The sequence below is a fragment of the Syngnathus scovelli genome, chromosome 16 (genome assembly GCF_024217435.2).
Source record: "Syngnathus scovelli strain Florida chromosome 16, RoL_Ssco_1.2, whole genome shotgun sequence".
NCBI lineage: Eukaryota > Metazoa > Chordata > Actinopteri > Syngnathiformes > Syngnathidae > Syngnathus > Syngnathus scovelli.
Window position 1 is genome coordinate 9243601 of NC_090862.1, and position 26543 is coordinate 9270143.

The 26543-nt window shown below is 45.7% G+C and overlaps 4 protein-coding genes across 5 annotated transcripts; 2 read left to right on the forward strand and 2 right to left on the reverse strand.

The window, feature by feature from the left end:
- Positions 1-216: 216 nt before the first annotated feature.
- rsad1 (radical S-adenosyl methionine domain containing 1) lies at positions 217-12758 on the reverse strand. Its single transcript, XM_068653315.1, is given in 9 exon segments — positions 217-2373; positions 2454-2557; positions 2635-2689; positions 2819-2966; positions 3026-3089; positions 3828-3917; positions 4315-4519; positions 7747-7880; positions 10938-12758. Coding segments are annotated over 9 exon segments (1068 nt in total). The 5' UTR covers positions 11103-12758; the 3' UTR covers positions 217-2270.
- Positions 946-1831, forward strand: rasd2a (RASD family member 2a). Its single transcript, XM_068653316.1, is given in 3 exon segments — positions 946-1237; positions 1240-1429; positions 1431-1831. Coding segments are annotated over 3 exon segments (591 nt in total). The 3' UTR covers positions 1540-1831.
- A 231-nt stretch (positions 12759-12989) lies between the features above and the next one.
- Positions 12990-15459, forward strand: LOC125983491 (MAPK regulated corepressor interacting protein 2). 2 transcript variants are annotated; one of them, XM_049744747.2, is made up of 5 exons: positions 13003-13251; positions 13316-13385; positions 13939-14078; positions 14873-14983; positions 15142-15459. In XM_049744747.2, exons 1-5 carry the CDS (start codon positions 13200-13202, stop codon positions 15210-15212), a joined length of 444 nt encoding a protein of 147 aa, XP_049600704.1. In that variant the 5' UTR covers positions 13003-13199; the 3' UTR covers positions 15213-15459. The 2 variants fall into 2 exon arrangements, with proteins under 2 accessions (XP_049600705.1, XP_049600704.1); XM_049744748.2 differs by lacking the exon at positions 14873-14983 and having other exon boundaries at positions 12990-13251.
- On the reverse strand, positions 14802-26374 carry trap1 (TNF receptor-associated protein 1). The gene is made up of 18 exons (XM_049744688.2): positions 26168-26374; positions 25794-25964; positions 25636-25718; positions 25394-25534; positions 25097-25168; positions 24661-24821; positions 24296-24405; positions 24142-24215; positions 23630-23785; positions 23419-23539; positions 23273-23342; positions 22938-23085; positions 22677-22862; positions 22103-22241; positions 21908-21993; positions 21695-21840; positions 21285-21357; positions 14802-15738 (listed from the first exon to the last, which is right to left on the reverse strand). Exons 1-18 carry the CDS (start codon positions 26286-26288, stop codon positions 15637-15639), a joined length of 2160 nt encoding a protein of 719 aa, XP_049600645.1. The 5' UTR covers positions 26289-26374; the 3' UTR covers positions 14802-15636.
- Positions 26375-26543: the final 169 nt, after the last annotated feature.

A 26543-nucleotide genomic window follows, 5' to 3' on the forward strand; every position in this document is an offset into this window, starting at 1 on the left:
CCGAGTTTTCAGATACAGTTTTACGCTAAAGCCACCCACAAACCTTCCCCTGGAATCCTTCCATTAAAATGAGTCGCCCAAGGAAAAGCAAGGTGGACACTGAGTGCCGAGTGTTTAAAAAGAGTGGCCAATTTGGCTCGACGTACGCGACGTGACGTTCAGCCACATGAACATTAACATCAAATGAACACTGAAAATGAAGGGGAGGCTTTCAAGTTTGTTGTAAAAAAATGCATTTTTAATATGATCTGTACAAATAGCAGGGATTGAAACTAGCGACCATTCTCATTTTCAAACAATGCAGGATGCTCAAGGACATTGATGCACCACCTGTTTGTGACTAATCTTAACCTTTAAAGTTCTTAAGGCTTACTTTAAGGAAGTACTCTGCTCTGATTTTCAGATACCCCTCACCGTGTTGCCGTTTTGATTACTTTATTTGGATGTATGCTTTCACCGATTCTTCAAGATGATATATTTGGTCAAAATGTTTGCCGTTTGATGTGATCTCCTAAGATAAACATACATCTTTCATTAATCTGACCTGCAGGCACTGAAATGATGGAGACTGTTATTCATAATAACAGTGTCATATTTTATGAGAATCACTGATAGCAGTTTTTTAGGGATGTTTTTTTTTTAATGCTGTTAATAAATGCATTTGTTTTCAAAAAACCTTTTTTGAATATCCATGCTTTACTACCTACTAAAGGCCAAAACCTTTTATGCAATGACCTTTACAGGTCGTTTATATTACTTTACACAAACACTACATCCATCTGCTCCTGGTTCGGCCCCCCGGTCAAAATTTAGAACCCAATTCGGCCCGCAAGTCAAAAAGTTTGCCCACCCCTGGTTTAGATGCTCAATGTTTGGGAACTTGGACCATTTAAGTTTAAGCAAGGTCTTTGCTTGTCTTGTGTTTCTTTTGAAGGCCGGTGAGCGATGTGTGGGCAAACGTTGTCCACAATGTGCCTGCCGCACTGCTGCTTGTCGGGAAAAACGTTGAATTTGCCTGTGTGCTGCTTGCGTCCAGGTGACAGCTTCCTGCTCGTCATCAGCTTGGACAACAGAGAGTCCTTCCGTGAAGTCGGCGAGCTGCTCTGCGAGATCAGAGTGGCAAAGTCGCTTGAGTCCAAGCATGCAGCAAGACTGCCGGTGATGGTTTGCGGCAACAAAGCGGACCTGGACGGCGGCAATCGAGTGGTGGGTCGCTTAGAGGTCGCCAAGGCCTTGGCTGGGACGTGGCTTTCTTCAAAACCTCTGCCAAGCTGGGCACGCCGCTGGAGGCCCCCTTCGGGGAGCTGGCGGCCACGGGCGGCCTCCCCTACGAGACCGCGCTGTCGTGCCATCGGCTGGTCTCCATGATGACCTACCAGTCGCTGTGCCAGTGTGCTGGTGGCCGAAGCCTTGCGCCACAGGAGGCCGCGCGCCGCTGTCGACACCTCAGTGAGGCTGCCCAGCTTCGGCAGCGACCTGCAGCTGGTGCTCGGATCAAGCGGCAAAGCCGATAAAGCCGAAAGGTGTGCGATTCAATGAATCGCCGAGCCTCCGCGCACAAACCAATTTCAGTAGTATGCTGCAATGACGCATTACGTGACTCTCGACAGCACTTGGCATTGCTACTTTTGGTGTATGTGTGCTCTTTATCAAGACGACGCGATACATATGGCTGTCCAAGTGACACAAAGTTTCCTGAAGCCAATTAAAATAAAAACAACAGGGAGTTGACTGACTCGTGGTTTTTTTCTCCGCAGATATAAAAACGTCCCACGTTGCTATAACAACATTCTCTCGACCCCCCGAATGAGGCCGATGCCGCTGTTCCCAAGCAGCCATGCAAAAACGACTCGTCCAGCGGCCGGCCGGGATGACTCAGATTAAAGCAGCTGAAGCATCTCCTTGCATTGCGAGCGTGCTCGACGGCGCCTACGGGTGCCCGAAGGAGGTGCGACCGACCACCTGAGTCAGAGCCAACGCGCCGCACTCGCATCCGACATGAAGAAAGGCAACGTGGCCCCAGAAGCGTAGAATGGAACAAAAGGTTTCCTTCCACGGGACTCATAAGAGGGCCAAGCACTCGATATTCAAATTGGTTGCCGCCAGCCAATCTAAATCTGTACCTTATTCAATGTTTGTCACGTGCGTTTCTGCCAACACAACTGAGAATAATTGGGGTCTCAACTATTTCGCCTTCGTCTCTTGCCAAATTGTGACATGGTTGAGTGAATCGGAGGCCACCTTGGCGAGTCGGCGGTCTCCGTCACCGGTCATCTTGGAGCTAGGCGGCAAATTCGCCTTTCCAGTTCCAGCAGCAGAGACGGCAGCATGCTGTCCAGGAAAGGCAGACCGGCCTGGGAGCAGCGTAGTCCTCTAAAGGCCAGAAGAAAAACAAAAAGCCACACATGACGCCATTCTGGCACGGATACGAAAGCCTTCCGTAGAGCCATCACCCATCATCAAGGGTCAGCAGCCTGCGTCGGAGGAATTCCCGGACGTCAACGGAAGTTCCAAAGATGTCGCCAAGGGCCGACCGGGGACTGAACAGCTGCCAGTGCTGTTAAATGCCACGACATTCACCGTCACGTCCCGTAAATTCCCTTTATCCAGTCATGTGGTCTTGGCGTCCATCACCTGATGTGTGATGCCTTGCGTCATTCTCAAACCCATCACCAACACCTCCTCCAGGCTGCCAAACAGAGACAATAGCGACTATGGTCCGGAGAGAACAGGCACACGGCGGTGGCTGTCAAGAAATTTACAATCTAAAGGATGGGACAGGACAGGACACTGCCGTCTGCGTCGGTGTTGTGCTCACAGTTCAAGACGTCTCAGCCGAATCCTCCTGCATGTGCCATGCCCACGTTGCCGGACCTCGCCGATCTACGTGTTGGGTTCCAATGTCTGGGTGCGGGCCTCCCGGCACGCGCCTCACTCCGCGAGAGGAATAAAGCGCCCGTGTGCTCCTGTCAGATGCAAGAATTGCGAACGACTCCTCAGAGGCCGACGTACGGCTTTGGCTTACCTGGACCGACGCCGATGTATTGTCTTCCCTTCCAGTAGCTCATGTTGTGATGACTTACTGCACTCTAGAGAAAAATGTGCAGGAAAAATATGGCTCAGTCTCAGTATGGCTTTCCCTAAATTGAATGGCGGACACAACCGAGCTGATAAAACAAAACAATATTTCAAACAAGTAAATTGTTCCACTCCCGCAAAATAAACATTTTAACGGGAGCAGAAGTCAGATTGGCTGGCTTCGGAATTGTGGGCTATTGTGGCTTTCACGTGTCTTCTTCTTTTAGATTGGAGTGTTTTGACGATTTATCTCGTTCAATAAACAGCTGAAAGTCCATCTGTTGTTGATCACCCATACGCTTTACGCAGGAAGTGCTGCTTCCTTGATGGAAAATGCTTTGGAAATGCTCACTCTGGACTCTGCTTCGGTTGTCATGGTAACAACAGCTCGACTTGCCCCTGGCCCACTTGCATCAGACAGAGGAACTGCCTTGTTTCAGCAGACAAGAGACACGTCCTGTGACTTCTGATGTCTGGGGTATTTTTGCTGAACGCATGCCACAGAGCGGCGAAACATTTTCAATTGTAGAAAAAGACCAAATTGTCCCATTCACACTCACCAGGCTGTTTTTATGCTCTTTCTGAAAATCCCCAAGGTGATGCCAAACTCAGTCTCATAGAAAAGTAGTGCTTGGCTGCAGTTTGGCGGCATCTCGGTGCCAACACACTTTGTTCAAGTGAAGGCTGGAGCAACTCTCACTGTCAGATTTGTTCTATTTGCGGGTTTTGTTTTTCTGCAGCCAACTCACGTTTCTGGCAAAGTTGGACACTTCATACTGCCTAAATCCATGCTGACCAAGGGTCCTCCTGGCGCTCTCGTACATGCCTGCCGTTTGTATCTGTTTGAAGAGCAGAGTGCCTCGCTCGGGCGTCAGCTGATAGAGGGAGACGTGGTCGTCACAGGCCCGCAACAGCGCCAACAACTCCGCCCCCCACGACGCCGCGCTCTGTCCGGGTCGCCCGAACATGATGTCTACCGACACCTTCCCGGGGCTCAATTTGCGAGCTTCCTCGACAGTTAGCAGGGCCTGACGAGCGCTGTGGTCTCGGCCCAGCTTTTTCAAATGGTCGTCCAAGGTGGTGCCAAAGACCAACTTTTGTATTATCCGGGTATTTGGTGCTATCTTGTGGTGTCACAGAGAGAACAACAAAGGATAGGCTCAGCAAAATCTATGACTACTGCAAATAGGCTGGGAAACTCTTTATCAAGTATTGAAGCAACAACTTGAGACATACCTGGACCCCTATCGAGAAATGGTTCACCCCAGCGTGGCTAAAATCCTTCAATTTCGTCCTCCCCTCCTGAGTGGGATTGACTTCAAGAGAGACTTCGGCCTGGTCCACCAGACTGGTCCACCTGGAGACTGCTTCTAAGATGTCAGAAACTGTGGAGGGGTGCGCCAGGCTTGGCGTTCCATCACCAAAGAACACAGAGGTGACACTACAAGGACAAAGTCAAGTCAAGTTTATTTGTATAGCCCTAGGGAGCAAAAACAAACTCCAACCGAATCGGCCACTACAGGTTAATTAAAGGCCTTGTCATAGAAATGTGTCTTTAAACGTGTCTTAAATGTTTCTAATAAGGTAGCAGTTCTAATATCCATTGGTAGGGCATTCCAAAGCTCTGGAGCCCGAATAGGAAATGCTCTAGACCAGCTGTGGGCAAACTACGGCCCGCGGGCCACATCCGGCCGACGGGACAGTTTAATCCGACCCGCCAACCCTGAATAAATTGTATTATTAAATATTTTTTTGGGTCATTTCGCCTGCAATGACTGCGTTTCCCCAGTAGATGGGGAACCGCTCGCCTGCGCATTTACTACCGGAAGCCGTGTCAGAAAGCTCGGTGCACACTCACAAGTGCGTGTACGTACTCAGTTGTACGGACACGGCGCACTCGCGCTCTATTTGTATCAGTGCCGAATTTAAAGCGTGGGCTGTGACGACAGCATTCTTGTAATTCGCACGCTGAGCTTTCAGACACAGTTTTACGCTAAAGCCACCCACAAACCTTCCCCTGGAATCCTTCCATTAAAATGAGTCGCCCAAGGAAAAGCAAGGTGGACACTGAGTGCCGAGTGTTTAAAAAAGAGTGGACAATTTGGCTCGATGTATGCGACGTGACATTCAGCCACATGAACATCAACATCAACCCGTCACAGATCTAGGTAAACGGACCAACAGCCACATGAACATCAACATCAACCCGTCACAGATCTAGGTAAACGGACCAACACCTCGGATATCTCCTAAGAATTGCCACAACAAATTTTACTCCAGACTATGACGCACTAGCAAAAAAAAAGGGAGACCAACAACACTGTTCCCACTGAAAATGAAGGGGAGGCTCTCAAGTTTGTTGTAAAAAAATGCATTTTGAATATGATTTGTACAAATACCAGGGATTGAAACTAGCGACCATTCTCATTTTAGCACCACCAGACTCGCCAACAGCTTCTTTCACAAGGCTGTTAGGACCCTGAACTCGCTACCCCCTTCTGCGTAGCGTGCGGCACTGTTGCGCTATTTTCTGGAATGTCTGCTGTACGCGCACTTGCTCCTTTTTTGCTCCTCTTATTTATTTATTTATTTATTGTGTTATTTATTCATTACTTATTCAGCATGCTGTTGTTATACTTGTTTACTTGTTTGTTGTGAGCCATGTCTTGCCACCGTGGGATAGGGGGGAACGAAATTTCGGTTTCTTTGTGTGTCTTTGGCATGTGGAGAAATTGACAATAAAGCTGACTTTGACTTTGACTTTGATTTTCAAACAATGCAGGATGCTCAAGGACATTGATGCACCATCTGTTTGCGACTAATCTTAACCTGTAAAGTTCTTAAGGCTTACTTTAAGGAAGTGTTTCCCATTTCCTCACCTCCGTTACCAGATGTTAGTGAGTTAAAACTCTGCTCTGATTTTCAGATACCCCTCACCGTGTTGCCGTTTTGATTACTTTATTTGGATATATGCTTTCACCGATTCTTCAAGATGATATATTTGGTCAGAATGTTTGCCGTTTGATGTGATCTCATAAGATAAACATCTTTCATTAATCTGACCTGCAGGCACTGAAGTGATGGAGACTGTTATTCATAATAACAGTGTCGTATTTTATGAGAATCACTGATAGCAGTTTTTTTGGTGAATCTTCTTTTTTTTTATGCTGTTAATAAATACATTTGTTTTCAAAAAACGTTTTTTGAATATCCATGCTTTACTACCTACTAAAGGCCAAAACCTTTTACGCAATGACCTTTACAGGTCGTTTATATTACTTCACACAAACACTACATCCATCTGCTCCTGGTTCAGCCCTCCGGTCCAAATTTAGAACCCAGTTCGGCCCGCAAGTCAAAAGGTTTGCCCACCCCTGCTCTAGACCCTGCAGACATTTTCTTGGCCCTCGGTGTCACTAAAAGACTAGCGTTTTACGAACGAAGGTTATGAGACGGAACATAAGAAACAACTAGGTCGACGAGATATGAAGGCGCTAAGCCATGCAATTGCAAAAAAAGGTTAATAGAAGAACCTTGAAGTCACATCTTAAATGGACCGGGAACCAATGTAAGTTGGCTAATATTGGGGTAATGTGATCAAATTTTCTTGTCCGTGAGAGCAGCCTTGCAGCAGCATTTTGTACTAACTGTAGACTTTTGATGCTGGACTTAGGAAGATCAGAGAATAATGCGTTACAGTAGTCCAGGCGCGATGTGATAAACGCATGTATAATAGTTTCCGCATCACCGGTCGAGAGGATCGGACGAATCTTAGCAACATTACGAAGGTGAAAAAACGCAACTCTGGTTATATTCTTAATGTGCTTTTGAAAGGAGAGCGTTTGGTCAAATATTACCCCGAGATTAGCTACAGTATCGCTCTGAGTGATAGTACTGTTATCTATAGTTATAGTGGTTTCCTTAAATAAGTGTTGATAACGAGTTGGACCAATTAATAACATCTCAGTCTTATCTGGGCTAAGACGAAGGAAGTTGAGAGACATCCATTGCTTGATCTCCGTGAGGCACGCCTCAAGATTACAACAGTCCCACGGATCTGTCATCGATAACGGCATATATAATTGGGTGTCATCCGTGTAACATTGAAAACTAATATTATATTTACGTATTATGTCCCCAAGCGGACTCATAGAAATATCAAACAGAATTGGTCTGAGTACCGATCCCTGTGGAACACCACACTTAACATTACAGAGCTCAGAGGACGTATTGCCATGAACCACTCGGTGCGTCCTGTCTGATAGATAGGAATAGAACCAGCCTTGTGCTGACCCTGAAATACCAACACAACTTTTAAGACGCGCTAATAAAATATCGAAGTCTACAGTGTCGAAGACAGCACTAAGATCGAGTAGTAACAATACCGATGAAGTGTTTGAATCCATAGCTATGAGGAGATCATTAGTCGCTTTAGTAAGTGCTGTCTCAGTGGAATAATTAGCTCTAAAACCAGACTGAAAAGATTCATGTCGATTATTGGCGACCATGTAATCAATAAGTTGCTTAAGTAGCGGTTTTAAAGGCTGTTGGCACTATCCCAGAGGAGACAGACAGATTAAGAATTTGAAATAATTCTTTAAATAGTTTGGCTGGAAGCCGGTGAAATGGGAGAATGCGAGTGTCGTGTAATGGGAGAAATGGCCTTACCGGGACACCTGACTTAGCTGTAGCAGCGTCTCCACCTCCTGCTGAAGACACTGGCTCACTATGCGGCCATTATCACTTTTGGGAATGTACTTATTAAAGTTGCAGTAAGAGCACCGTTTGAGGCAGTAGGGCCACTGGAAGACAGACGAGGAATATGACTTCAGGACAAATGAACGCGTGAATGCAGAACGTGAGACCCTGTTGCTGCAAGCGTAGCAAGTCATAGTGCTCAGGCCAAAGCAACAATAACCCTAAACATTACTACTTTGGTACCAACAGGAGGCATCTTGACCAAGGAATTCTTAAGTGAGTTGAGGAATTATGAATTATAAATTGTATAGGGTCTGGCAAAAATTATCTGACACATTTGTAGGTTTAATAAAATGCAAATACAGCTACATCGTGGTTCGTTTATCGCGGTTTCACTACATCGCAGATTTTTTTCCCCAAATTAATGAAAAATTAAAATTCATAATAAAACTTCTAAATTGAGGAATTATATCACGAAAGGCCCACACGCCAGCAGAAGGCAGGGAGTGCCCACACAATTGCGTACACTTGTACCTTTTTATAAAAAAATGGTTGTAATAAGAGTTCTAAAAATATATTTACATTGTTGTACCTTGTTATAGAAAATGTTTTATATTAATAAAATAGTTCTAAAAACCTTTACAGTGTGTACACTTGTTAAAAATTGTTATAATAATAAAAGCATATTTATACCACAACCTTCCAGTCTCAGGGCGGACACTCTACCACTAGGCCACTGAGCTGGGTGCTTTCGTAAAATTACTTTCTGTGCAATGTAAAACGTGCCTTTTTGTAAAAACAGTTGAGATGATCACAAAAGAGGGGTTTAAGTATTTTGAGCCACCTCTGCATTATCGAGAAAAGGACAGAGGCCCCAACGGGTAAAAAAGAACAAAGGAACGAAAAAAAAAACGCACGCATGCACACGCACACAGTCTATAATTTTGAGCTTGTTGAGCTATGCAGCTTTGTATCATGTGACTCGAAGGAAGAGTGTGTTGGAAACAAAGACTTCTTTTCGGCTCTTAGCTACTTTATTTGGAACTAATGTACACATGCACATTTTTGGTCATTCACACACATTCACACCGTCACTCACAAACAAACATTCACACGGTCATATGTGGGTATCGAACTCACGGTGTCAGCACACAAGACAAGCAAGTGTACCCCTACACCAGGGATCCCCAAACTACGCACACGGCCTGCCTCCACATTAGACCCGGCCCCCTGAACAATACCAGAGACGAGAAAAAAAAATGCTACTGCGACCTCACTTTGCCCCAGCACGTTTTTACCCTTATGACCACCCATACCCTAGTCATAGAACGTGAACGTGACCCCCCCCAAAACGCAATAATGGCAAAAAGGTTGGGTAAGAGAAAAATTGATTCAGAATGCAGGGTATTTAACCCGCAGTGGACACACCATTGTTTTTTTTTGTTCAATTCAAAGAGAAGGCTGCTTGTCTCGTCTGTCAAGAAACAATGGCAATATTCAAAGAATACAACCTGCGCCGACATTATGAATTCCGTCATGAAGACAAGTGCGCTAGCTTGCAAGGCCAAATGCGAGCAGAAAAGAAATCTCAAAGCTAAAAACTGGACTGTTAGCTTAGCAGACTACATTTGTACAGCAAACTCAGCTGAACCAAGCATCAGTTCAGGCCAGCTTCCATGTTGCTCAGCTGATAGCAAGCTGCGGTAAACCTTTCACTGAAGGAGAGTTTGTCAAGAAATGTTTCAATGCTGTCCCGGGAAGAAAGATGTCTTTAATGCTGTGAGTCTGTCGGCAAGTACAATTACCAGACGCATTGAAGAAATTGGGGGTAAAGTATATGCCCAGCTGCAGTAGAAGACTAAAGATTTTGACTTTTTTTCATTAGCACTGGATGAGAGCACGGACGTGCAGGACACCACGGAGCTTCATAATTTTATTCGTGGAGATACCGCAAACTTTGAGATGTGCGAGGAGCCCTACAAAGCCTGAAAGGCACTACGACTGGGGAGGATATTTTCGATAAAGTATGTCAAACCATGCAACAGTTGGATCTGGACTGGGCAAAGCAGTGCCAGCATCACGACTGACGGGGCCCCGAGTATGGTGGGCGCGTCTCGGGGTTTAATAGGACACGTGAACCGGGAGATGGAAGAACGAGGATGAACATACAGTACATAGGAAAGTACATAGGTAAGTCATTCTGAGTATGAACAAATATAATCATAATAAAATCTACTGGGATAAAATTAATCTCCACAACCATACTGGTATTGAAATGTATTGTGCTGTGTAGGTGCTGTATCACTTAGATCGGTTTCTTACCCTGCTTGCTTTCTGGTTTTTAGAGGGAAGTTGATGAGAGAGAACCTACAGTGGTATCTACTGGGCTAGCCTATGGAACCTACAAAACTGGATTATAAGGAAAGAACACAAGAACTTTGAGAGACATTTGAGATTCTGCTCTGACAAGTGAAGATGGACTGTGCACGGCACAGTATAACTTTCTTTTTGTGAAGAACTCAGAGAGGGTTATTTGATTTTTATCGATTTCATAAATAGTATTATGAGCCTATATATTTTCTGCGTAATTTTATTCTGTGACGAACCCAGAGAAGGTTATTTGATCTCAGAAAGGGTTATTAATATTTGGATATGTGTGGTGCGCTGGAAAGTTAGCATGTTTTCTGGAAAACAATAAATGATTACATTTAGGGACCCCTGCGATTGTCACACTTTTTCTGTCAGAAACTGACTCTGGCCCCCCATCAGAGAAGGGAAAGGTTATGTGACCCTCACTGGAAACAGTTTGGGGACCCCTGCCCTACACCATCAGCGACTCCCCACATGCACTCGTTGCTTCATCGGTTAGGATGGAGAGAGAAATAAACAATAACCGCTCAACATATCACATTTCAGGTGGGCGTGACCTTAACACCATAAATGAAGGTTTCTCAATTTCTATTAGGTACACTTGCGCCCCCCCCCCCCCCCCCTCATGTCAAACAAATCACCTGAACAGCAGTATTATATCCGTCTCAGCATCTGAGTACACAAATACAATTCGGCTTAGTACACAAATACAATTAGGCTTAATCTTAACAAGAGCTTTTACTCGTTTGAATTGTGGATATTGCAAAGCCACATCAATTATTGCATCTTACATGTATGTAGAGGGACGCCTCATTCGTCAGACTCTCGCGTTGAGCCGATTCCCACGCGTCCTGAGGCTCTGTTGACAATTGTCTGCCGATAGCAAGCCCAGAGAAGCAGCGTTGACGGGCGCCTGCTGCCAGCACACGTCCCGCCGCCCTCAACGTGTGCTTCATTTGCGTTTATGCTTTAACAGGCCTAGTTGACAACGCAATTTACTGTCACAAAGTAGACGATGTTTCAGAGGAAAATGTGGCTCGAAAAGGTAAAACGTCCAAAAAAAAGAGTAGATTCACATTAAAAGCGCTCAAGAAAGGCCAAGAGCACCAACAAAAAGAAGCCGTTTATGAACACGGACGATACCGTGGAAAAAACAATCGCTGTCAGGGGCAGGTCCACGGTCACAACTTGCCTCGTAAGCGGAAGTGACTAGTGTTGTAGGAACGAATCTTTTCAGTGAACGAGAGTGAACGAACCACTTCCTAAAGTGATTCGTTCTTTTTTTCCGTTCATATAACTTCAACCAGTAGGTGTCGGTAATGCCCATTGAAGCTGGTGCCACCTCGCCGTAAAACAAAACGAAGAAGAAAACGACGTAACTTCCCGTTGACGAACGAGTCGTGAATTGCATTTCCCGTTCACCAACGAACGAATCTGTGAGTGAACGAATCACTCACCGAGTGAATCACTCACCGAGTGAATCACTCACCGAGTGAATCACTCACCGTGTGAATCACTCACTGAGTGAATCACTCACTAATCGCATTTCCAGTTCACCGCGAGAACGGATCAGTGAGGGAACGAATCCTGGCTTTCCCGTTCGCGAACGAGTCAATGAGTGAACTGCCTTCCTGTGCATCAACGGATCAGTCAGTGAATATGTTGCGTCTCCTGGCGTGAACTATGTAAGCCAGAATGTAGATTTACGATTTACTAATAGTAGGTTTTAAATAACGTGTATGCATATATATGCCTAAATATTGTTATCCAATATATCGACTGCAGTTTCATATTAGATTGTTGGTTTGAGATGTACTTTTATTATAATTATTATTACTATTATTATTATTGTTGTTTTAATAAACAAGTTTGTTATAACTTGTCTGGTGTTTTATTCCTTGTTTTTATATTCGCCAATCAAAACATAAAAATCAGACATTTAGTTAACTGGTTTATATGACAATATGTATATGTGTTTTACGTTGTTATATGAGTTGGTGTCCCCAAAATTAACAAATGTCGGCATAACGTTTTTTTTTTCAACCTTTTATTCAAACACAAACATTCGATATAATAACACCATCAACTACAAGCCAACAAATACAAAATTAAAACATCAATGTCGGCAGAGAGTGTGTCGGCTGGCAATGGCATAGCGGCAATGCTGTCTGTCGCTCACTTGTGAATCTTCGCAAACGACCAATCAGCAGCGCCAGCGAGCGTTAGATGGAGGAGGGACTTTACGGGTCAGTGACATATTTCCCGTTCACGAACGAGTCAGTGACGCAACTTCCCGTTCACGACCGGGTGAGAGACTGTTGCCAACGGATCAGTGTGTAGGTGTTGTATTATAGAAAGAAATGTGTTAATTACCTGAGCCAATTATTATTATATATAATAATTTGGTGGGGGTTGTGTTGTTGTATTGTTTGATGTGTATGGGTTGCTTCCACTGGATGTTGCAAAAAAAAAAAAAAAAAAAAAAAAGCCGGGTCAGTGTGTGCGTGTGTGTGTGGGGATTCATTGAACGATCCGTTTGAACGAGTCTTTTGAGCGAACTGATTCTAAGGATTCAGTTCACCTAAAAGAACTGGAATGCACATCACTAGAAGTGACGCAGGCGCTGCCGCGACCCTCGCTGGTGCCATTGCTGCCATCTCACTCACATCTCTTTCTGCGCGTTCGCTAATTAAAACAACGACGTTGTTATAAGTTACAAATCTTGAGTCGAACAGATTTAAAAAGCCATGACAATAAACGACTCAACTGTACATTCGACTTCCAATTTCAGAAGCACTGTGCCTTTAAGAAGCGCGAAGGGGCGTGAGAGGCACGTGGGTCAATGTTGCATTTGACGACTCATGCGCCTCAACTCTTACGAATGCAGCATGCATGACATTGTGTGTCTCGACGGGACACATTTTCAACTCTCTAGTGTTGTAATGTTTTTTTTATGTTGGTTTGTTAAGCAACTTTTTCACCCGACGGCGCTCTAGCTTGAGCACCGAAGCGTGAGTTTTAATCCCGTAGAAAATCGTGTGACTTTTTGAATTATGTACACTATCACCAGAGGTCCAAGCAAAATGGTGACCCAGCGGCGCACAGGTGAGCGCAACAAACATATTATTTAAATAATAATAATAAATACCAATAATTTGTGGTCTTTTAGGGCCCACGCAGCCGCTCGAAAGCAAAACAAACGACTTCAAGCACAAGCAGACGACCTGGAGTTTGCCCGAGTGAGTGTTGCGTTCCTGGACATTAGGGAACAAACAAAGCCAATAACACCACAATGTTTTTGGTGTGCTTGTGGGGCTATCAATGAGTCACTAACAAGTGGTGTTCGCTGTGGACGAACCTTTGGCAGCTTATTCACTCATCTCATACAAACAAAAACATAAGAAACCACTGCTAAATAAATGATCCATGCTTTTGGTGGTATATACTATCTTACAGCAAAAAGAACATTTGTTTCATCTTACAAACTACAGACAACACAACTCCCGAAAAAAAAAAAAAAGCTTTTATCGGCAGATTAAAAAAAAAGGTCAGTATCCAGTATCAAGGTCTATTGCTTTTTTGGGGAGAGGGGGCGTCTTTTGATTATTAATTATATTTATATTTGTGTATATGCGTGTTGCACAACCTTTGACACCCTGCCTTAAATGTGTGTGACCTTGTGCAAAGGCAAAGGTGACACATGGTCCTCCACTCAGCTGTTGTCGACCAAGTTGCTTTGACTTTTTCTCCCTACCAAATCGACATATTTGCCATCATGGCTCTTTCTTTCAGTCTTCCGGCACCCAAGATTGTTTTTAACCGGCCCAATGGCAAAAAGTACCACCAGCCCTCCCTGAGTCTGCCCATGGACCCCCGGCAGGAGTGGGAGTCAGCGGCGGCCCACGAGGACAATGTAAAGTTTGTGTATGAGGGTAAGGCAGGTGGCCGGCCGCACGCACTCATCTTTACAGTCAGACCTCGTAACAAGAGCTACATGGTATCTACACACACACGCTCGTGTGTTTTGTATCAGCACAACTTTGCCTCACTACAGAGCGACACCCTCACAGCTGCTCCTACTCTGATAGGCAACCCCCCACCCCCCCAAGCACTTATGTGTTCTACCTCTTTCAAAATAATAAACTTTGGACAAAACACACGGTTGTATTTCATCAGGCACCTTCTACTTGTTTGGACCATGAAAATTGTTTGACCAAACCGATGCGATAGAAAACCAATCATGTATATTTGGAGGAAAACCACGTCTTTATCTTTGTTCATTATCATTTGCGAATCTGGAGTGATTATTTCCTTCTTTTTGGGTCTTCTGACAAAATGACTGCAAAGTCCTCATCAAGAGCGTGACTTGGAGGTATGATGTGTCGCACATTGATTTTTGAAATATGTGGGTGAAATTTGAAAACAAAGATATTTGGGTTATTAAGTAACCAACCTGACTTTGTAACAACACACACCCTCATCGACGTGAGGTGTGACTCGGTTTTGCTGCACATTTAATTTGCAAACTTATGTTTTGGGGACATTTAAAAAAAAATGGTATTTGATCATTGCATCATACAACGGCATATTGACGGCATTCATGCAATAAGATGAGTAGTGGGGTTGGTGGTGAAGAAGACTACTACTCCTACTAATTTAGCAAGATCAAAGGTATACTTTATTATTATTCTGGTTGATGGGATTTGTGACGTAGTCTTATATACAGCCTGGCAGGAGGCAATTCGGCACGAGCAAGGAAACAGCCGGACGACAGGAAGCGCGGCGGCTACGGCAGCAGTCCACTACAAAGACAACACTCCAAGCACTCACATGAACGGTCAGCACGCTCGTTTGCAGCAGACAAAATGACAGTCAAGCCCGATGATGAAAACTATTCAATCACAAACTGAACTTGATGGAGACTTTGAATTTCTTTCTTGAAATCCATATATGAACTGTTTGCAATGATGCTGGTGCTTCCTGTCTTCTCCTCAGACTTTGTGCCTATAGATCTGGACGAGTGGTGGGCGCAGCGCTTCCTCGCCAACATAGAAAAACTTTCCTGACGTTTCTCCCAAGGGTTCGGAGAGACTTTCCGGATCCCGATACGGATCCGGCGCCTCGAGACGCAGGAAGAGTCATTTGGGACGAAGTGGGAAATGCGACAGAAAGGGGAAGTCAGGACGCTGGAGCCCCAAAGTACAGAGGCTCACTTTCCCGTGGCCATTTTGACTCGATCTTTGGACGTGAAGTCTAACATACAGGACATGTCATTTTACTTTTTGAATAAAAAGTGGACTGTGTTCTCCAGAAGCTGCCAGCTTATTTTACATTCCCTCTTCAGTTTGCCATCCTCGAAAATGCGATGGGAGTTTACAAATTAGTTAATTAAAAAACAAAATACAAAAAGGGCTTATGGAAAAGCGTGAATGTCCCACTTGCATTTTAGAGCCTCAAAGGGTAAAGATAAGGTAAAGTGTACTTGGACCCTCAATGCTTCTGCAGTGCTTTTGTCAGGAGGTCGTTGAGGCGGGAAATCATGGGCCGGGGATCGTCATTCAAGCCTGCCGTGATCATGGCGTTGTCGTAAATCTAAACAGAAGTCACATCAAAGTGGTCAATCTTGTTTTCAAACTTCAAGTCAAATTTAGACTTTTTCTACTTTTGGACCATACAGTCCTTGAAATTTGTGTAGACTGTCTACTTGTTGTCTGTACAATTTTTTAAAATAACCTCTTCAGAGGTTATTTTAAACAACACACATATTAACACACATATATATATATATATATATATATGTGTGTGTACACGCACGCACGCACGCACGCACGCACGCATCGCACGCACGCACGCACGCACACACACACACACACACACGCTGCTCAAAAAAATTAAAGGAACACTTGGATATCTATACTGATATGGACAGTTTAATGTCTCAGGAACAAAAGGATGCCACATCTTTTGATGGAAATAAAAAAGTTTTCAGCTCAGTATATAGACACCCCAAAAATCAAAGTGAAAAAATTATGTGGCAGGCTCGTCCATTTTGCCTAAATTCAATTTCTGCAACTCAAAATTCTTTTTAATATCTTGTGTGGCCCCCACGAGCTTGTATGCATGCTTGACAACGTCATGGCATGCTCCTAATGAGACGACGGATGGTGTCTTGTGGGATGTCCTCCCAGATCTGTCGAAGGGCATCAGCTCCTGTAAAGTCTGAGGAGCAACCTGGCGGCGTCTGATGGACCGAAACATTATGTCCCAGAGGTGTTCTCTCGGGTTTTGATCAGGTGATTGTGAGGGCCATTCAATTGTGTTAATTCCTTCATCGTCCAGATACTGTCTGCATACTCTTGCCACATGAGGCCGGGCATTGTTGTGGATCAGGAGAAACCCAGGACCTACTGCACCAGCGTAGGGTCTGACCATGGGTGCAAGGATTTCATCCCGATACCTAATGGCAGTCAGACTGCCGCTCTCTAGCCTGTAGAGGTCTGTTCGGCCTTCCATGGAAATGCCTCCCCAGACCATCATTGACCCATCATGCTGAATGATGTTGCAGGCAGCATAGCGCTCTCCTTAGCTTCTCCAGACCCTTTCACGTCTATCACAGGTGCTCAGGGTAAACCTGCTCTTATCACTGAAAAGCACAGGGCGCCAGTGGCGGACTTGCCAATCGAGCTCCACGGTGCTGAACAATGAGCACAGGGCACACTACAGGACGTCGTGCCCTGAGGCCACCCTCGTTAAGTCTGTTTGACTGTTTGGGCAGAGACATTCACACCAGTAGCCTGCTGGAGGTCATTCTGTCGGGCTCGGGCAGTGCTCAACCTGTTCCGCCTTGCATATCGGTCCTGCTGATGGAATGAGGACCGTCTACGGCCCTGTCCAGCTCTCCTCGAGTAACTGCCTGTCTCCTGGAATCTCCTCCATGCTCTGGAGATTGTACTGGGAGACACATCAAATCTTCTTGCAACAGCACGCATGGATGTGCCATCCTGGAGGAGTTGGACAATCTGCGCAACTTCAGGAGGGTTAAGAAATCGCCTCATGCTCCCAGTCGTGATAATGACTCTAGCTAAAGCCAACACTTGTGGAAAAACAGTTAAAAAAGATCAAGAGGGAGGAACTTGAAATGGCCTGTTTTGGGGACCATCTCGTTGTTGCCCCTCTAGTGCACCTGTTGTTAATTCCATCAACACCAATGCAGCTGAAACAGATTAAAAACCCCTTCTGCCACGTACCTGACCAAAACCTTATCAGAAAAGTCTAATTGAATTCATGCCGTACCCTGATAAAAAACTGTTCCTTTTATATATATATATATATATATATATATATATATATATATATATATATATATATATATCGTAATTTTCAGACTATAAGTCGCGTTTTTTTTTCATAGTTTGGGTGGGGGGGCGACTTATACTGAGGAGCGACTTATATGTGAATTTTAAATCAGTATATATATATATATATATATATATGTGTGTGTATATGTACGTTTGTATGTATATATATATAGTATATATATGACTATATATATGTGTATGTATGTATGTATGTGTATGTATATATATGTGTGTGTGTGTGTATGTATGTATTTATATATATGTGTATATGTATGTGTATATAAATAGTATATATATATAAATAGTATATATATATATATATATATATATATATATATATATATATATATATGCATATATGTATGCATATATATGTATGTGTATATACACACCGTATTGGTCTGAATATAAAACATAAAACGACCCTGATTATAAGACGACCCCTTCTTTTTCAAGACTCAAGTTTGAAAAAAGACTTTATGAACACCAAAATTAATTCTTATGCAGAAAATAATTACAGTACATCTGAATTAAATGATTTTAACAATATATTCGAGAGAAAAAGCATGTTATTTTGCCTCATTCAAATCATGCAAAAACTGTCTTATCGCCTCTTAATATCTGAACATTTAAATATATAAACTGAAGGGCAATCACATTAATAAATGAATGGCTTCTGGTTTTTGAAATGTAAATAAACCTACTGTTTCTCCATTTTCTGTTATCTCTTCTCTTATTTTCTTCTCTTTGCTCTCTTACCACTATTTTTTATTTTTCTTCTTCGTGCTACCGCTATTTTTATTTTTATTCTTCGTGATGGGTTCGTTTTGGCCTGGGGAGTTAAGTTCAGCGTTCGCTTTAAATATATTTGGCGCCATCTAGCGTTGTGAATGGGCATAATGTCTAGACCCCGAATGTAAGACGACCCCCACTTTTTCAGTCTTATTTCAATGCCAAAAACACCGTCTTATAGTCGGTCCAATACGGTATGTGTGTGTGTGTGTGTGTGTGTGTGTGTGTGTGTGTGTGTGTGTGTGTGTGTGTGTGTGTGTGTGTGTGTGTGTGTGCGTGCGTGCGCACACACATAGTACATATATATATATATATATATATACCGTATTTGCCTCTGTATTGGTCGACCTTTTTCGATCCAAAATCGACCGAAAAAAATCGACCTCGACTTATACACCGAGTCATAAAATTTAACTTCGTATTCATCGCTTCAAATGTGATGGTAACCAAGGCCGTTTCTCATGCATCTCATTGTGCGTGGGTGTGCGTCTGTCCAAGGCCGTTTCTCATGCATCTCATTGTGCGTGGGTGTGCGTCTGTCAGGCTCATCAAACAGCGAGAAACTGAATCATTATAAAGCGTTCGTCGCATTAACATGCATCCTCAGCAACAATTTAAAAATATTCTCACCTCAATAACGGACACCGAAAGCCAGGCAGCGACGATGACTGCTAGGGGGAAGTACTGGGTATTGAGCGAATGTGCAAGTCATCGCGCGTCAAGCAACGACAATAACTACCGGTACGTAAACATTCAATCACCATGTCTAAATGAATGTCGTTGGCACTTAGAAAATATTCGCCAAACTTGGCCAGACTTCCAGGGGAAGAGGCCGAATTTTCACTTGTTCTGGCCGACCGGAGGAACTAGCCGAGGCGGACACTTTACGGCGGTTGAGTCGTTGGCACTTAGAAAATATTCGCCAAACTTGGGCGGACTTCCAGGGGAAGAGGCCGAATTTTCACTTGTGGTGGCCGACACGGGGAACCAGCCGAGGCGGACACTTTACGGCGGTTGAGTCGTTCGCACTTTGAGAATATTTGTCAAACTTGGCCAGACTTCCAGGGGAAGAGGCCGAATTTTCACTTGTGGTGGCCGACATGGGGAACCAGCCGAGGCGGACACTTTACGGCGGTTGAGTCGTTGGCACTTAGAAAATTTGAACCGGGCGACGTGCGCGAGTGCGCGGCCCGCTGGAAGTCGAATGAGGCTCCGCGATTTCATCCGCGGTGCTTATAAACAGCCGATCCGCCGGCCGGAGCTATTTTCGGCCACCCGGCGCGTGCGCACGGCCTCCCGGCTGTGCCGGGCGGCGTGCGCGAGCTCGCCGGCTGCTGGAAGTCGAATGAGGCTCTGCGATCTCCTCCGCGGTGCTTATAAAGAGCCGATCCGCTCGGCGGGAGCTATTTCCGGCCACTTGGCGCGTGTGCACGGCCTCCCGGTGGTGCCGGGCGGCGTGCGCGAGTGCGCTGGCCGCTGGAAGTCGAATGAGGCTCCGCGATCTCCTCCGCGGTGCTTATAAAGTGCCGATCCGCTCGGCTTGGAGCGATTTCCGGTCTCCCGGTGGTGCCGGGCGGCGTGCGCGAGCTCGCCGGCCGCTGTAAGTCGAATGAGGCTCCGCGATCTCCTCTGCGGTGCTTATAAACAGCCGATCCGCTCGGCTGGAGCTATTTCCGGCCACTGCGCATGCGCCCGGCCTCCCGGAATTTGAACACATTTCGTCAATAAATTTCGCATATTTCTGATTGAATTTTGAAGTTTAATATAATGCAACAATTGAGCTCAACTTATACAAAGGATATATCATAAAATCGTAAATTTCCGTCGAATTTTAGGGGGTCGACTTATACACCGACTCGACTTATACACCGGCAAATACGGTGTGTGTGTGTATACATGTATACACATATATATATATATATATATATATATATATATATATATATATATCACACACACACACACACACACACACACACACACACACACACACACACACACACATATACAGTCAAACCGAACGTCCCGATTCTCGAACAAATTGGAATTCGGACAAAAAATTCGAGATTTTTTTGCTTCGGTTATCGAACAAAAATTCGGAGGTCGAACCTTGCAAGATGAGCCGAGAGGACCCGAGAAAACCCGACCGCGCGGCCCGGATGCCGACTGACTCCGTTCATTGTTATTGTATTTTCGTTACTTTGAGGATTGTATTAACTCCGAATCATGCCTCCAAAGCAGGGGTGGGCAATTCCGGTCTTCGAGGGCCGGTGTCCTGCATGTTTTCTGTCACCCTGTTGCAACACACCTGACTCAAATGGTCAGCAAGGTCTGCAGAAGCTGGATAACAATCCTGATCATTTGAATCAGGTGTGTTGCAGCAGGGAGACCTATAAAACATGCAGGACACCGGCCCTCGAGGACCGGAATTGCCCACCCTTGCTCCAAAGAAAGCAAGTGGGAGCAGTAAAGCCCTCCTAAAACACAAAGACGCTCTTTAAGCAATGCGACAGCGTGCTGCGGTTGAGCGATCGGACCAAATTAAGCTCCCTGCGCTCTGAGGTCCACTTAAGTTTTGGAAAGTACATCAGGACTTTAAAAATATTTTCAAAATTTTAGCGACGGCTCTGTCACAATAATGCGACCAGCGCGGTGCAGTTGCGCGGTTGGCGGCGTGCTACGGTTGCGCGTTCGGCGGTGCGCTGCAGTTGCGCGATCGGACAAAAATGCACAACTGAAAAAATGCTTAAAAAAGTTGTTTTTTTTTTTTTAAAGTCTTGGAACGGATTAACATTTTTTCCATTATTTGTAATGGGAAATATAGGTTCGGAATGCGAACGATTCACTTCTCCAACCGCCTTCTGGAACACATTGTGGTCGAAAACCGAAGGTTTGACTATATGTAAAGATCAAATAGCTCAGCCTGTGTCATCTTTGAGGCATCCGGCATTGAGCGTTTCCTGTTGAATATTGTGCAGGGAGTGTTACCTGTTCAAGCAGCAGTGCGGCCAGTTCCGTGTCGGAGTCCTTAAGCGCGTGTAACTTCTGGATGAGATTGTGTCTATGACATAGAAAGACACCAAAGTTGCACACTGTTAGAGGGGGAGTTTGCTGACCTCATCTGGGTCTTACCATATGTCAAAATTCAAGAGACCATCAATACTGGACCAAAAAGTGTGCTATGGACTACATCATCCTGGAGCAGTTCAAAATCAATGCAAGTAAAGGGAGCTCCTCTGCTCAGCTCAATCGACGCGCTTGGCCAACAGATGGCGCCAAACTGAGACTTGTAACATGAAACATGACTTTGGAGCATCCAAACTAGTGACATTTCACAGCAGCCATCTTGATAGTATAAAAACCAAATGTTTAGTGGTGAAATTGCTTTTTTGTCTTACCCTGAGTTGATCTCCAGAGTGGGCTGCAGTATCTGGGCTCTTTCTTCAGCAGTGCGCGCCAGCTGCTGCGTACGTAGGAAGTGGCGCGCGGCTCCCATTTCCAGCACCGTGATCATGGCAGGGTGCGTGTCCAGGCGGGGAGTCAACTGAATCAGATATTTCTTTAATGGAGGTGGCATAGACCTGAAAACCACAAGTTTTTGTTTTGTTTACCTTGACATTGGTGACACGAGGGCCCAGGACATTCTTCATCCACGCCATCAGGTTGTCGGCATGCTCCTGAGTCAGGCGCTCCGATGCTGGCCGATAAAGGGGGGTTTAAAAAAAAAAAAAAAAAAAGAGAATGACTGTCAAGGTGGGCATCCCATGGAATGCCAGACAACAAACAGAAAACGAAGCGTAGTGCACCGGATTTGCCGTCCTCAAACATCTCCTCCTTGTAGTGGTCCACCACAATGTCCGTCTCCACCGAGATCAGTTTCTTCTTGTCAAACTCTCTCAGGTGGAGCAAGGTCAGTTCGTCAAACTGCTCGTAGCAGAACAGCACCTGAGGTGGATACGCAGACATTTTCAAGGCAAATGTCGCAAGGGCGCTTACTGTGAAGCTTTGATTTCTTGACAAAGGAATTGCCATCATGAGGAGCTCATCAAAAACCTCCATGTCGCCAGCGTTGGGTGGAAGCCTCGCATCTCCAAAGTCATCGCTGTTCAAAATGGCAGCTTTGCTCAACCATTATCATTGCATTGGGGAAAAAGAGCCAATTTTCAACACGCTACGCTGAACGGTCAATCATTTGCCAAAGTAATACCCACACGTCTGGCCTGACGAATGTGACTTATTCGTTTTGGGCCTGAATCAGTGCGGGTTATTAACACGTCGATTTTTGCCCTGGAGTGTCTCCCACTCCCACTGGAGTGTTCTTGTGTGAAGATAAGAGTACACATTGAGAAAGTGATTTCAGCATGGCGACCGGCGAGTGACCTCCATGTCTTTCCGCTTCATGGCCTCAAAGTAGGGCGAACACTCTGCCAGATGGCGGTTGGGGGCGCACAGGTAGTAGATGGTGCGCGTGCCCGCCTTCATGCGGGAGGCGTACTCGCTCAGGTTGGTGTGTTGACCAGCGGGCAGCGCCGACGACTCGTAGCGAAGTAACTCGCCGATGTTCTCCTGCGCAAGCGAGCACAAACGCGGAGGGGGCGGTGAGCGCTAGACAGACGCTCGCTAATGCAACGTCCAAGTCACCTTGACGTCCTGCTCAGGGGCGGTGATGATGCCCTCGCGCACAAAGAACCCAAAGTCCTCAAAGAATTTGCTGTACTTCTCCGGCTCCTTCCTGCTCTGCTCCAGCAGGAAGCGTATCACCCTCTGCTGTAGGACATCGCGTAGCTTCCTGGAAGATACATATGGAAGGCGACGTGCAAGTGGGGCACAAACGTGGAGGAATTTACACAGTCAACTCACATTCATTCCAAAGATAAACATTGCCAATGAAAATCTGACGTGAGCGTGTCGGCGGGCTGCCGACGTAGCTCCGCGCCTGGATAGCGATATGCGTGAGCGCAAAGACTGCCTGGTACCTGATGAGGACACTCTCCTGCAGCAGCTCTCTGCTCAGATTGAGCGGGATGTCTTCGCTGTCCACCACGCCTGTGCAACGGTAAAATGAGATGAGATTCCGAATTAGGACGGGAGGAGCAGGTAGCTCCAGGCGGCGGTGACGCACCGCGGAGGAAGCGTAGCCACTTGGGCAGGATGTCGGCGGCTTTGGTCTGGATAAGGACCTTCCTGCTGTAGAGTGCCACACTGGAGCCCATCTCCCTACTCACGTCAAACATGGACGGCTTCTGTTGGCATCAAGAGGCCGTTGGACAAAGCGCAAGCGAGCCACGTGGGTGAGCCGTGCCAGCACCCAGATCTGAAGGGAAAGCCCTCACCGTTTCCGGGACGTAGAAGATGCTGCGAATGTTGAGCGGGGCGTCGGCGCGGTAGTGCAGCATGTAGCGCGGCTTGTCGTACGCCTGCGCCACGTAGCGGTAAAACTCCTCATGCTGCCACTCGCTGATCTCTTTGGGCTCCATCATCCACAGGGCCTGAGGACGAGCCAGTACAGAACATTGGTTCACCATGCAAGTCCAATTGGGGTCTTTTGGATCAAGCGAAAGCGCGTGTACGACATTTTGTTTCATCAGAGATGCAAGTAACCTTTGCTGGAGGAATGGCACCGATTCGGCATTTGCTCTTGTTTTTGCGCTAACAGAGAAGTTATCATCATCATAAGAACCATGATGTAATAAACATAATTCTAATATACATTGAGTAATGAAGGGTTTGGTTCAACAACAGGTAGTCGTTGTGCTGTTTTGAAGGCCAAAATCAAAAAGGCGGCATGTGAGCGCTTGTACAAAGGCCGTCCTCCATTTTTGCAGCTTATGAGCTAACAACCCACCTGCAAAGTGTTGAGCCGGCGACCGTTGAGGAAGATGGGGAAACTGACAAAGTTGCTGTACTTAGTCACCACGTCTGGAAGGAGAGAGGAGAGCTTCTTGGTTTGCCATGCAAACAGACGGAGGTAGAGACGCATGAACGGAGGAGGCGTGCACCTTTCACCCTGTCCTCGGAGGCAAACTCCTTGCAGTCGTCTTTGAGGCGCAGTACAATCTTCGTTCCCGGCTGGACGCCGCTGGCTTTGGCCATCTCGAAGACCCCCGAGCTAAAGTGCCGTGTCATCAGGAGAAATCTCGGATGAGTGGCAATGCGCTTCCTCCGGAATCAAAACATCAGAAAGAATCCCAGAGTACGTGGGCAAAAGGGGATACATTCTAATTTGGCGGTTTAGGAGATTTTGTAAATGAAACAAAAAGAGCAAATCCATTAGTAGCTCAAAACTTGAATGACTTGCAAGTGTGGCCCCGGGTCGGACGCCAAGGCTGACCGGTCGGTACTGTCCACAGGGTGCAGCCCTCACCCATCTGAAGACCACTTGTATCCGGGTGAGTCGGGCTCAGCGGAGCGCGAGTACACATCCACACAGTCGGCCACCATGAAGGCCGAGTAGAAGCCGACGCCAAACTGCCCGATGATGGCGCTGCTGGCCTCCACCCGGTTCTGCAGCACCTCCAAGAAGGCCTGCAGAGAGCACGGGTGACTCGGCTGATGCACACATAAAGCGGGCCATATCGGAAAAATCTTTTCCCGCTCATCAATCTCAAGTCTCAAACAGATGATCCCGTGATTAGCATGCGTCAGTCTAACTTTTGTCCTCTTCTTTGCATTTTCATCATCTCAAGCATGCCGCAGTATTAAGAGCAGCGAGCGAGAACACATGCCAATTCTTTAAGATGTGTCAAATGCTACAGGTGCAACTCTCTTACTAAAAGAAAATAGAAAGAGCAGCTCCCGACCTTTGAACCAGAGCGAGCGATGGTTCCCAAGTTTGCAACAAGCTCTGCTTGGTTCATCCCCACTCCTGTGTCCTGTGGAAAAGGGAAAAAATCAAATTCTAAAAACGTTGTATGACGTTCATCCATTAAGTGGCAGTACTGCCCTGCAAAGAACCCACTCCATCCCTCCATCTTAAGGCTTTTCCCTCCATCTTAAGGTTTTTTTGGAACATTTATGCAACATTTCCCCACTAAACTCCATTGTTATTTGTTGGACGTGGCATTTGTTAGTTGGCTGAATATTCGTTGTGCTGACACCTGTATGGTGAAGGTGCCTTTGCCAGCGTCCGTCTGCAGGTGGATCTCCATGGGAGCCATCTGGTTGCCCGAGGTCATCAGTTGGTGGCGCAGCTTTTCCAGAGCATCGCTGCTGTTGGAGATAAGCTCCCTGATGAACACCTAGAAAGGAGAAAAGAGACACATGCAGACATTTTGTGTGGGCAGGTAAACCATTGGGATGTCTACGCCGTTTCACTTTCATTGCGAAAAGTTATCTTTACCTCCTTCTCTGAGTACAGAGACCTGGCAACAATGTCCAGAAGCTTCTTGGTCTCAGCTTTAAATTCATGTTTGGAGAAGCTGCCTAGATAGATCAGAAGATTTTTTATTTTTAAAAAAGTGTTGAATAAATTCGAACAATCCAATGACATTTCAGCACCTTGCACAGTCTCTGCATCTCTGATGATCGTGTGCAAAGGCTCCTCCTCGGGCTCCTTCTCAGCCTCATGCGTACTGTAGTAAGACTGCTGCTTGAGCCGAGGGAACGCCTGCTGAGGACGCCACAGATTGGGCCGACTGCTCCACTTCTGCTTCGGTTCAACCTGGGAGTCTGACAAGCACAGGATGGACAGAGTGAAGCTCAACAAACAATTCTTCTTCAAAAAAAAAAAAAAACTCATAGGGGCTTACTCTTAACGGTACATTGATGTGTGCATAATCTGGCTGTCAAATATGTCAAGGTTATGAAATGGCATGTGGATCTGAGACGATAGTACAACTGGAATAGGCTAGGCTAGGTTAGCACACGCTTACCCCGCGTCAAAGAGCGCGAGACACAACTGCTCAAGGCTCGTTGGCATCGTGGAAACCTCCGAAAGGTTCGAGCGAACAAAGACGTGATACCGAACCGGGTTAAAGTGAGGAAGTGGGACATGGTGACAGCGAGGACGAAACTGTATAACAGCTATCAAAACACTAGGGGACACTGACGTACAACAGCAGCGGAAAGACCCTCGGGTCCTAATAGGTAGTGTCCACCAAACCGCCTGATCACAAAATGCAAAACAATCCAAAAACTGTAATATGGAAACATTAAGCCGTTCTTTTTTGTTACTCAAATGTTGATAATTGTATTAGCTATACCGATTTATTCACACATTCTTATACAGCATTTGAAACGGATTATAAA

Coding starts and splice junctions, on each gene's coding strand:
- trap1 (XM_049744688.2), bottom strand. CDS start 26,288: ATGTCCCACTTCCTCACTTTAACCCGGTTCGGTATCACGTCTTTGTTC. Junction 25,535..25,635: donor CTCTGTACTCAGAGAAGGAG/GTAAAGATAACT, acceptor TCTCCTTTCTAG/GTGTTCATCAGGGAGCTTAT. Junction 23,086..23,272: donor CAGGAGAGTGTCCTCATCAG/GTACCAGGCAGT, acceptor TGTATCTTCCAG/GAAGCTACGCGATGTCCTAC.
- LOC125983491 (XM_049744747.2), top strand. CDS start 13,200: ATGTACACTATCACCAGAGGTCCAAGCAAAATGGTGACCCAGCGGCGC. Junction 13,252..13,315: donor GGTGACCCAGCGGCGCACAG/GTGAGCGCAACA, acceptor GTGGTCTTTTAG/GGCCCACGCAGCCGCTCGAA. Junction 14,079..14,872: donor TGTAAAGTTTGTGTATGAGG/GTAAGGCAGGTG, acceptor TCTTATATACAG/CCTGGCAGGAGGCAATTCGG.